This window comes from Quercus suber, unplaced genomic scaffold (assembly GCF_002906115.3).
Source record: "Quercus suber isolate HL8 unplaced genomic scaffold, Cork oak 2.0 scaffold_59, whole genome shotgun sequence".
NCBI lineage: Eukaryota > Viridiplantae > Streptophyta > Magnoliopsida > Fagales > Fagaceae > Quercus > Quercus suber.
In genome coordinates, this window is record NW_027069524.1 from 1903592 (window position 1) to 1915390 (window position 11799).

An 11799-nucleotide genomic window follows, 5' to 3' on the forward strand; every position below is an offset into this window, starting at 1 on the left:
ATTGGAAAGTTTCGTACTTATGGCCAATCTATTAGTAAATTGAAGTTTAGTGTACACCATTTTTATGTGAGCAATTTGATTTCAATTGACAATGAATTGGATAGTCACAACATGATAGATAGAGAGAATTGTTAGATGGATAAAGATTTAGACAGTTTCGACAATATGATGAATAATTCCAATGACTTTTAGGCTCCGCTTGGGAGTTCATAAGTGAATGAAATGGAATGGAATGAGATGATCATAAGGGAATGGAATGAAATAGAATGTATTTAAGTAAGGGAAAAGAATGGAAAAGAATGGAATTGAATGGAATTAAGTAACCTTGATTGGATGTTTTAAAATAAAGGAATGGAAAGGAATGAAAATGAATGGAATGTAAGTAATCCTGTTTGGGAGCAACATAGAGGGAATGAAATGGAATCATTTTACGACAATATTACTATTAGACCCCTATTTTAAAATAAATGGTTGAATATATAGGGGTATTTTGGGAGTTTTATTAAAAAAATCATTAAATTTAATTTCATTCCCTCATATTCCTCCCAATTTCGGGGGAATAAAAATGTGAGGTTTTAAGGAAATAAAGAGAAATGAGTGTTCCCTCCTACTCATTCCATTCTCTCCCACTTAAACTTCCAAACAAGGGAATAAATTTTCCATTCCCTTATTTAAAACTCCCAAACAAGAGAAGGGAATAATATTCTAAAATTATTCTTTTTATTTCTTTCCATTCCATTCCATTCTCTCCTACCAAGCAAAGCCTTAGCAAAAATGAGATGGGTTATTTCAATAACGAGTATGATTGGCACAAATAAATGAGTAACGTCAATGAGAATAAAAAAAAACTGGGACACATCTATAGATTTATAATAACCCTAATGCTAAATGAAATTACGGAGCAATACTAACATTATTTTTGGTCAAGTCAAGTTGCATGGGTTGGAGTTCCTTGCAACCAACATCGGACCCACAACCCATATTTTTAAAGTAATAAACCTGCCACTTGATCGATCCACCTGTTGAATCTGCCTGTGACCCTTTGGATTAGACCAGTAAGTCATGTTTTTCATGTCCCTAATCAGCCCTAAGTAACAATTGTACTTTTATCTTATAAGAAACTTCTAGCAAACAAGTTTTTACACAGAGCAAAAAGCAAATACACCTTTAAATGAAGTGACAAGTGAAACCTGTGCTTTGCTTGTTCCTTCCAATTAAAGGAAAAGCAAAAACCACACGAGCCCAACACATTTCAATCTTGGTGAAAAATTTAAATCATACGAAGAGATGAGAGTAGGCCTCCATGAATTACAAAAAGCAACCCGGACTTTAAGTTATGAGCTCTATCACTCTGGGAACAAATTTACAGCCCACAAAAAAAGAAGAATCCAAAAGAGATCTAGTGGCAAAGGGGCTTGTTTCATAGGCGATGCCACAATCTTGCAATCCCCTAAATCAATAGTAGTCCAAGCACAACAAATAGAAGTATAGGCATCATTGCAGGTCGGATCTAGGAAGACACCATTTATCTTGAATTGCTACATCAAAATTCAATTTCACCCAACCCATTAGAGAGGTTGTTAAACTGCTAAAGCCTTCCATGCATGAGAATGGGCTTGCAAGCATTATTGATTTTCCTTGCCAGTGCTAGAGGATGAGTTTTGTTTTGTTTTTTGTTTTCACCGTCTTATTACCTTTTTACCATCCCACCATAGCTGGTTGCATAATGTAGCCAGCAAAAAGTGGGAAAGTTCCTATTACCTTACCTATACACCCCGTATGAGCAATTCACCAATTTTTTTTTTTTTAATGGAAGTTACAATTTTCACATAAAACAATACTATAAAGAGGTTTAATTTAAATGTTACATTCAAGACTTTAGGGTTTCTTCCTCTTAAAATTAAAAAAAAAAAAAAAAAAAAAAAAGAAAAAGAAAAAGAAAAAGAAAAAGGACTTCAGGGGTTTTATATTTTGAAGACAAACCGTATGGGGTTTTTGTGGGCTCCACACTGCCCCCCCCCCCCCTTTTTTTTTTTAATTATCAATTTTATTGTTCGATTTCAATTATGTTAATGAAATATTTCTTTATTTTTTTACACATGATTTTTTATTAATCCGTCATTGAATAGGAATAGTACTAGTATCTAATTATCTATAATCATTTGTAAAATTAAAGAATTTGACTTTTTGTCAACTTCTTCTAAATTTCTTAAAACCCACATTTTTTTCATGTTATTATTCTAATATATATTTAATTAAGTTTAAATTCTATAAGGAATAGTTATAAAACCTTCTAAATATCTACACTACACCCACCATCAGAATAGTGCCACAAATAAAATATATTAGCAAAAGAGTGAGCAAATGCAATTATTCAATCTGATTTTTGAAAAGATTTTTGAGTAATTTTGAATTGTGATTTATTTCAAACTATTAATAATATCTCAATGATCCTTGGTTGACATTTCTCAAGTATCTCATTTGGGTCCAGGACTTAAGATTTTTATTCAATATAAAATGGGGTGTCTACAACAATGATAATACATGTCCTTTACTCAAAGCATACAATCATTTTTTTTAAAGCTAGAAGTTCATAGAAGAGAAGGTGTTTTTTTTTTTTTTGGGCTAAATAAAAAAAGGGGGTCTTCAGTGTTGGCTTATCGACCTCATGCCATGTGACGGCAATAAATAATACCACGTGTATGACATAGACCTTGTTAAATCTATCGCTCGAACCACTCCTCTCTGAATGGTAGGACAAGAACTCTTACCATTAAGCCACACCCCGTGTGGTGAAGAGAAAGTGGTTTAAACTATCACTCAGTACCAAAATTTTCAATTACTTTTATTGATTGTTTGTAATTGTTGCCTTTGAGTCAGTTTAATTCTTGTTTACTGTAATTAATTAATATATTTTTCAAAAAAAAAAGTATTACCACTTACAATTCTGAAGTAATATTATATATAACTACGAAGGCCCAATATATAATTGAAAAAAAAAGGGGTGGGGGGGGGGGGGGAACGAAAAACAGTATATATAAACTAGTTTAAAAAATAAGGGATTAAAAAAAAAAAAAAACTTTACTTGCCTTATTGTTAAATTAAATTATTGACTTATCAAACATTTTTTTTATTGGAACTTATCAAACTTTTACAGTAGCTGTTCATAATATTTTACAATTATTTCGTATTTATAGATTTTAGTATAATATCACAAAATTAAACACAATTTTATTTAAATTGTCAATAATTTAACATCTCAAATATAAAAATAATATAATTGATATAAATATGTTAAGACCCAAAAATACAAAACAGAAAAGATATCAGCACCATTACTTACAACCCAACTTTGGAGCCAGGGTTTTAGCAAGGGGTTTGCTGAGCTCTATCTAGCTATCTAAGCAGTAAGCACAGAACCCAGAAAGAAAGAAAGATCACTTAAGGTTTCAAGGATCAATTGCTAGTCTCCATTAACTGTAAGCACTCAAACACCTTACTTTAATCTTTTTTTTTTTTTTTTTTGTTGGTAGTTGATGAAATTTTCTGAGAATCAATGACATAAACCCACCTGATAAACCCTACCCCATAAACCCCAGATGCATCATCGGGGCATTTCCATATTCACCCGCCGGATTCTCACAAATTCCAACTTTGTCCGCACCGCCACCACCTTCTGCTACTACTCCTTTCACTCCAATCCCCTAACCCCTAAACCCAATGGGTCTCGCCTCTTTTCCTTCACTCCGCGGCACCACCACCGCGCGCCACCCGACCCCGATGGCCCGTCTCACCACATGAAGGAAGATGGTGTCTCTGTTTGTTCCCAAATGTGGATTGAGAATTTCCGTGAACCTGATAAGGTAGTCACTAATTTGTCCTCCTATTTACGCCGTTTCGAATTGTGGGTTTTAGCTTACCAAAAGGTTTGTGCTGATGAGATGGGTGCTTATATGCCCCGGAGCTCGATCCAAAGGTCGGCTCTTGAGGACCTTTTGGCATTGAGAAATGCTGTTCTTGATAGTAGGTTTAAGTGGGGAGCTAGGTTGGATTTTTTTATAAAATCTCCTAAGGATAAGACTGATTATGGGTCGTTGTCGAAGAGGAAGATTAAGGGGATTTTAACGACCACCCAGCCGCCTGCGTTTCAAGATAGGATAGTTCAGGAGGTGTTGCTTATGGTTCTGGAGCCAGTGTATGAGGCTCGGTTCTCACAGAAGTCGTTTGCATTTAGGCCAGGGAGGAATGCTCACACAGTGTTGAGAGCGGTGAGGAGGAGTTTTGCTGGGTATTTGTGGTATATAAAGGGTGATTTGAGCACAATTTTGGATGGGATGAAAGTGGGGATGGTGATAAATGCTTTGATGAGGGATGTGAGGGATAAGAAAGTGATTGATTTGGTGAAGTCAGCATTGGTTACTCCGGTGATTACTAGCAAGGTTGACGATGGGGAGAAGAAGAAAAGGGTAAAGCGGAAGCATCAGAAGAAGAGGGTGTTGGCGGAGGATGAGCCAAAACCTGACCCGTATTGGTTGGAGACATTTTTTGGGTTTGCCCCAGAGGAGGCAGAGAAGGATCCTTCATGGGGGCATTGTGGGATTCTAAGTCCACTATTGGCTAACGTTTGTCTGGATGAATTGGACCGCTGGATGGAGGGGAAGATTAAGGAATTTTTTCTTCCTTCAAAGAGTGATGTCATATGGAATAGTCCGGAGGGGGAATCTGAACGAGGGAATACGTCTTGGCCGGAATTTGTGCCAACCAGTGGGCCGGATAAGACCCGGAAGATGGATTATGTTCGGTATGGGGGTCACATTCTAATTGGTGTTCGGGGACCTAGAGCAGATGCAGCAACATTAAGAAAGCAGTTAATTGAGTTTTGTGATCAGAAGTATATGCTTAAACTTGACAATGAGAGCCTTCCTATTGAACACATAACAAAGGGCATAATGTTCCTTGACCATGTCTTGTGTCGTAGAGTGGTGTACCCTACTCTACGTTACACCGCTACTGGTGGGAAGATCATCAGTGAGAAAGGTGTGGGAACCCTTTTGTCAGTTACTGCAAGCTTGAAACAATGCATCAAACAATTTAGGAAGTTAAACTTTCTCAAGGGGGATAGGGATCCAGACCCACAGCCTTGTTTTAGAATGTTCCATGCCACTCAAGCTCACAGCAATGCACAAATGAACAAGTTCTTGTCAACAATGGTTGAGTGGTATAGGTATGCAGACAACCGAAAGAAGATAGTGAACTTCTGCTCTTACATTATAAGGGGTTCACTTGCAAAGCTATATGCTGCAAAGTACAAGCTCCGCTCACGAGCAAAAGTGTACAAGATTGGTTCTCGGAATCTGAGCCGACCTTTGAAGGAGAAGAAAGGGCAGTCACCTGAGTACCATAATTTGCTGAGGATGGGTCTTGTTGAGTCAATTGATGGGCTTCATTTTACCAGGATGTCTCTTGTACCTGAGACTGATTACTCCCCTTTCCCAAATAATTGGAGACCTGATCATGAGAAGGCATTGCTTGAGTATATAAGGCTTGAGGATCCAAAAAGTTTGGAGGAGCAACGAAGTTGCATTAGGGAGCAAGGTCTTGTTTCGCCTCAGGATTATATTTCGATGCTTGTTTGGAACTACAAAAGGAATGCTATCATGTTAGATCAGCTTTCCCTATTTAAGAGCGATAGCATAAATGCAGTAAAAGATCAACAGTTGCTTCTGGGCTCAAACCAGGAAGTCCATGATAACGAAACCAAAGAAATGGAAGGAAGTGAAGGGATCCATGTGGCACAAATGTAAAGCTACTGTTGTACTCTGTATTTGGAAAGTGAAACCCATCAACTACTGTGCCTTGTATTGTTGGGAGAAAGCAAAACAGATGATTTCCAAAGTAAGAGAGAAAGAACTCAAATGTAAATTTCATGTGGTCATGCATGTTTTATGCCCTGTGCTTGAAAGGCAATTTTTTCGTAAGCATGTTTTCTACTGGTTTGAGGAAGAAAGCCGTTTGCTCCTAAACAACATCAGGAACAAGGTAGTACAAACAATCTTGTATAATTTTTTTTTTTTAAATTATTAAATTGAGAAATCAGATAATTTCATTACCTAGGCCGCAATTTCTAATTGTTTGATAAATTCATTTACATCTCTGCTTGGGTATTTCAGCTTCATTTGATGACGATTTTTCTTTCTTTTAGATCCTTATGGATATAGAATAAAAGACTTAGGGTTTTGCATTTTGTTAGCTCCTGATTTCTTCAAATACAAGCTTTATGTTGCTTAAAGTCCATTAGAAGTCCAACACTAGTATTCTGCATTTATTGCTGGTATCTTTTGTTGTCTGCTTCAGTCAGTATGTAAGGATTCTCCAATGGTTATATGATGATAATTATTAATTACTGCCTTCTCTGTTTGTGTCCACAGACTGAAATGATATGCTCACAGTCTATTAAGATCTAATTTTTCTAAAATTGAGATGTCAGACTTCTTGGACAAATTAGGACTCTTGTCACTGCTACCATTCTTGTCTTATTCTTAAACTGTTTCCTGTGATGGGAACATCTGATACTTGTCAGTTAAGATGGTTGCTATTTTGGATTTTGTAGAAATTAAGGTTGCCCATGTGGATGTTAATTGTAGAGTAGGCTACTGCAAGTATGCATTGCTTTTTTGAATTTGTGGAGTGGATGGATGGGTATTGTCTGTAGAATTGAGAATTCATCTTGTAACTAGATCTTGAAGTTGCGTGTATTGTTTTGTTTTTATATCCTAAAATTATATTCTCCTGTATTGTGTGTTTACTGTACTTCTGTTTCTGATATATTATAATCACTAACAAACTTCTATATAACATCACTGGTAATTGCTAAACATACCGTTGCTCCATATTTCAAATTAACGTTGTCTTCTCCATAAAAATACTGGTAATCTACGTTATTCTTTGGAAACGAGTAGTCCTTCGTTAAAATAATTTGTGTTGGGACCTATATGAAAGCTTTGATTTTTATCAACCCATGCTTCCTATATTTCTTAAATGGTATAGACATGCTAGTCATAAGTTGGCTACAAGCAATTCATTTAAAACTCAGTTTTTTGGTTTCTCCACACTAGATGAAATGACATTTTAGTTGACTTAGAAAATTGACCATTACTGCAAGAATACCATACTACCATCATATCTACTAACTATATAAAAAGAGCGAATGGCTCTAACTACAGTACTTTCATTTGGTCAAGTTTTGTTTTATTGTTGCACAAAAACTTTTGCTGAAGCGTCAAAACAAAATAAAGAGAAAAATAAGGCAGGTGGAGAGAGAGAGAGAGTGCAAGAGAGTTCCAGAACTCTCTCTTTTCCTGCTGCCACCGTGAAGCAGAAGAAGGTACCTCTTTTTTTGATAAGTAGAAGAAGGTACCTCTTAAAGTTAAATCTCTCTCTTTTTTCATTTGTTTCCTGGGTTTTCTCATCTGGCTTTTGTTTGGATTGGTTGATTAGTTAAGATTTTCATGTGTATCTGACACTCCCATTGTAATTTGTATTTTTTTTATTAGTTGTGAATTTTTTTATTTCTGGGTTTTGTTTAAATTTTTATCTTAGAACAGAGAGAGAGAGTTAGGGCATTAGAAGACACACATGAAGTGAACAGAGCTGTTAGTTCTTAAAAATTTTCTATCACTTTTCCCACCAACCAAATGGACCCTTAATGTTATTAATCAAGTGTAATTTCCATGCATAGTGTGATTACATACAGGTTTACCTTTTTTCTTTTTTTTCTTTTTTTTTGGTGCTAATGTTAAATTTTAAAAGCAACAGGGAAATGGAATTTGAACTTGAAATTCTTTGATTTTGATTCTCTCTATGAAGAATTTTATTTCCTTGCTATTAACACATAGTTTAAGTTGTAAGGGCTTTACTTTCTCAGCATTTGACCAAAGAAAATTGTGTAGTGTGCATCATTCTCTGTACAAAAGTATATTCTCTTCTTTAAGTTGCTAAGAAATTGGAAATGGAAAGAACAAGATTTCTTTGCATCTTTTTAATAAAGTCAAGGTGATTTTTTGTTCCTTTGTTAATACGTTGTTTTGCTCCTGTGCAAGTCTCAAAAGGTTGAAAATAAATCCAAAAGAGTATATTTAATATAAAGTTCCTGGTGTCTTAGTATAAGCCCATTTGATCATTTGACGAATGGATTAAGCTGATTGTTGGCTTTTCCTAATGATTTGGTGAGTTTGTTTATATTTTTCTTGTACCTAATATATCCTCTTAAGATTCAAGTGCTCGAATTTGCTGTTGGTAAAACTTTTCCTTTTTAAATTTCTTTTGGGATTATTGATCTTTATTTATCATTTTATGCTTTCATTTGAATTTTAGTTGTACTTTTGAATCTTTGGATAATTCTGATGGTGAAATGGATTGGAGTTTTGGACTGGTGAAAATACATAACTAATTTAAATAGAACAGCTTCTCAAAGTTGAGTTTTTATTATATTTGTTTCACTGTTTGGCTGCTGAGAAAGTGAAGGTAAAGAAGAGAAATAGACTGTTTTGTTTGTTTTTGTTTCTTTTGTTCTATTTTGAATTAAGTTCATTGTTGTTTTATATGTGATTTTGTTGGAATTGGGATTTTGAACTCAAATATGCCTTTCCCCAACTTTATATAGCAGTATTCGGAGAATACGGAACGAATTAATTAGTCTTAACTGGCAACCAAGGTAATTGCTGTGGCAGAGATCATTTGGACCATTAAGATCTGTGCCTCCTAAAAGCATGCTCAAAAAATTAATCATGTGTAGTTAGTTTGCTTTGCACTTATTGTAGTGTGTATGTATATTGCATTTTTAGTTTCCTTTGTATATTGCACATTTTTATATGAAATTGTTGCTGCTTTGTAAATGGCTCTGATTCAAAAATTGTCTATCATTTCCTATTTTGTGAGCTTCCTTCTATTGAGTAAATTAAGAATTTTATGAAATGCAGAAGGTACCTGGGAACGTATCATTAAGTGCTTTGACGCCAATGGCGATGGAAAAATCTCATTCCGGTAGTTTGGATCCTCCCCAAGCATGTACAGACAAAGTTATATAATCTCATGCATCGCATGGGTTAGCAATTAGTTTATTTAAAACACAGCCTCAAACAACATAATAAGTCCAAGGGTGGAACCAAGCTTGAAATAAATGGGCATGCGTTGGCTTAACAATGAACACAGACCACTCCCACTATTATGACTTGATGAATCACTGGATTTGTTATTAAAAATGAGATGGATGAATTTTTTTTTTTTTAAATCTTGATATAAATTTTTTGAAGAATATTAATTTAATAACTTTACCTACAATAAAGAGAATATTAATTTGATAAATTGGATTTAAATAATATTTCTAAATTGACTTGATGAAAATCACCATATACTGAGTTATGTAAAGAATAATTTGATGTAATATTTTTTGTGTCATATATGATAAGATAACATGTATCAAATCATATTACAAACAATATATATATATATATATGATTGTTTTTTGAATTTAAAAACTTTTAATATATTTAAACTTGGTCCTGGAATTATTTTTTAGCTCCATTACATTGCCGATATGAATTTGCGTATATGGGGTCAATCATTCGGTTTTGATTCTTATACATTTACTATTGCACTTTTTTTTTTTCATTTATTTTTATGTGTTAAAATATTGACATTTTTAAGATATAGATATTTCCATATCACTTGTAAATGTGTATAAAATAATAGATATGAACTAGTGTAGCATTGTGCCAGTTTGTGCATCATATTTGTCTATAAAACTCATCTAGCGTCATTATTGCATATCAGGATTTGTGTGACAAACTGACAATATATTGATCACGTAGAGCCTCATGCATGACATTAGTTTTGCTGGTGAATCTGTATATACGACACAATGATAGCCATAACTTTTGCTTAATTTCCACTAAAAATGCTTTGATATAAAGTATTGCCAGATATTGCTTAGATCTGAAAACATTAATTAGATGCACCCTTTTATAAAGGATTTTGCATTGTCATAAAGAGCAAAAGATTGATTAAAGGTAGATAAGATGACACTTTTTATCCATAAAGTTTGGAATATTTTTTCATTTTAATCTCTTAATGATTTTTTTGATTTGTTTTATTGAATTTGATTTTATTTTCAAATGGACAAAGTTTGGTTCCAAACCACCAATAAGAAGATGATATTTGTACTCAACATGGTGCACACAACCAATTTAACCAAATTAACCAAGTGAGTCATATGTATTGTAACAGAATGCGTGTCATATTTCTATTGATGGTTATAACCAAACCTTTTCCTTTTCTTTTTTTGATGTCAAAGGTAGAAACACCTTTTTTTTTCAAATGCTCCTTCAATGATTCCTTCTATATTTGTGACTAATATGAGACTATTAAGAAAGAGAATAAATAACTAAATGAGATTGTTTTGTTGACACTTAATTGCTAGATCAAGCAAGGTGGAGATAGATAAAATATCCATTTTGAAAACAGAATCAAACTTGTGGATCAAAATGAAAAATCCTAAACTTAAGAGACCAAAATATAGATTAGCCTTAAAAAAAAGGCAAAATTTGGCAACAATTCTCACTTAAAAAATTAACATGATAATATATTTTGAATATCTAATTATTAAATTACATGTTTTTTATGTTCTTAACACATATGTCAAATTTCATGTCAATCAAATGTTATTTACTATTGAGTCCACAAACTTATTTTTTATGCATAAATTCAGACTATAAAAACTTAAAATTAAATATTTAATTAATGACATACCTATTTATTTTTTATTTTTTGAAAATTTTGCAAGTATAGAAAATATAAGAAGAAAGTGTAACTCAAGATGAATTGTCAAAATTTACATTCAATAAAAAGATATTAAATAAAACTGTAATCAACCAAACTTTTTCGAGCATTTTTCAAATGGACAGAGTTTTCAGAATCTTAGCAAGATTGGACACAATGAAAATTTAGTTTTTACATTTCAATAAGACGAGACAATAAAAATATTACTACAGAAATATGAGGATTTTTTTTTCTCTTAAGTCACCTGAATTTAATCATTTGTCTTATTACATGTCCTAGCTTTTGAGAAAGAAATTAAATCCTCAAGATTTTTTATTACTCCTATATCTTTTAGAGAGACGTATGTGCCTATAACCCCAATCGAAACAGCATTAATCATCATTATCACAATAATCAAGACTTCAAAACCCCACTTTCGATCACCTCCAGAAATCTTCAAGTAACATAAGCATGGAAGAATAATGGAAACGGTGATACTAAGAATTGCCCCAACAAGTGCCATTAGTATCCCAAAAAATGGAAAAACCAGAGCAACAATGATTGTGCTAACCAGTAACAGGGTTCTTAAGAAGATGCAAATGAGCTTGCTATTGTAGTATCGAGGTAATCGACTTTCAATAGCATTTGCAATAGGCATAACTATTAGAGCATACTTGGCAATTGGACCAACTAAAGTCGTGTATATTGCTATCTTTGAACTCACTTGGCTTGTGGGTAGGTTTAATGTCACTTGAGGCTGTACATCCTGGCCAAACATTTAGTAACCAAGGAATGCCATTAAAATGTAGCTGAGAGTACTTAGACTGAAGCTGACGAACAATACCTATATAGTGAATTCAACCATTAGTTACATTTGGTTTGAATTGTAATTGACTAATGAAACTTTTTGTAATTGTAAAGATTTTAATACACATGTACATGAATTACCTCAGAAATTGGCTTTTATCTTTCACAGAAGAGTAT

General features: G+C 33.7%; 2 protein-coding genes across 2 annotated transcripts; one reads left to right on the top strand and one right to left on the bottom strand.

Moving 5' to 3' along the window:
* Positions 1-3322: 3322 nt before the first annotated feature.
* LOC136067123 (nuclear intron maturase 2, mitochondrial-like) lies at positions 3323-9114 on the top strand. The gene is made up of 2 exons (XM_065772472.1): positions 3323-6039; positions 8979-9114. The coding sequence occupies exon 1, from the start codon at positions 3600-3602 to the stop codon at positions 5802-5804; it is 2205 nt and encodes a 734-aa protein (XP_065628544.1). The 5' UTR covers positions 3323-3599; the 3' UTR covers positions 5805-6039; positions 8979-9114.
* Positions 9115-11086: 1972 nt separating this feature from the next.
* On the bottom strand, positions 11087-11593 carry LOC136067132 (amino acid transporter AVT1J-like). Its single transcript, XM_065772486.1, has one exon. The coding sequence runs from the start codon at positions 11591-11593 to the stop codon at positions 11087-11089; it is 507 nt and encodes a 168-aa protein (XP_065628558.1).
* Positions 11594-11799: the final 206 nt, after the last annotated feature.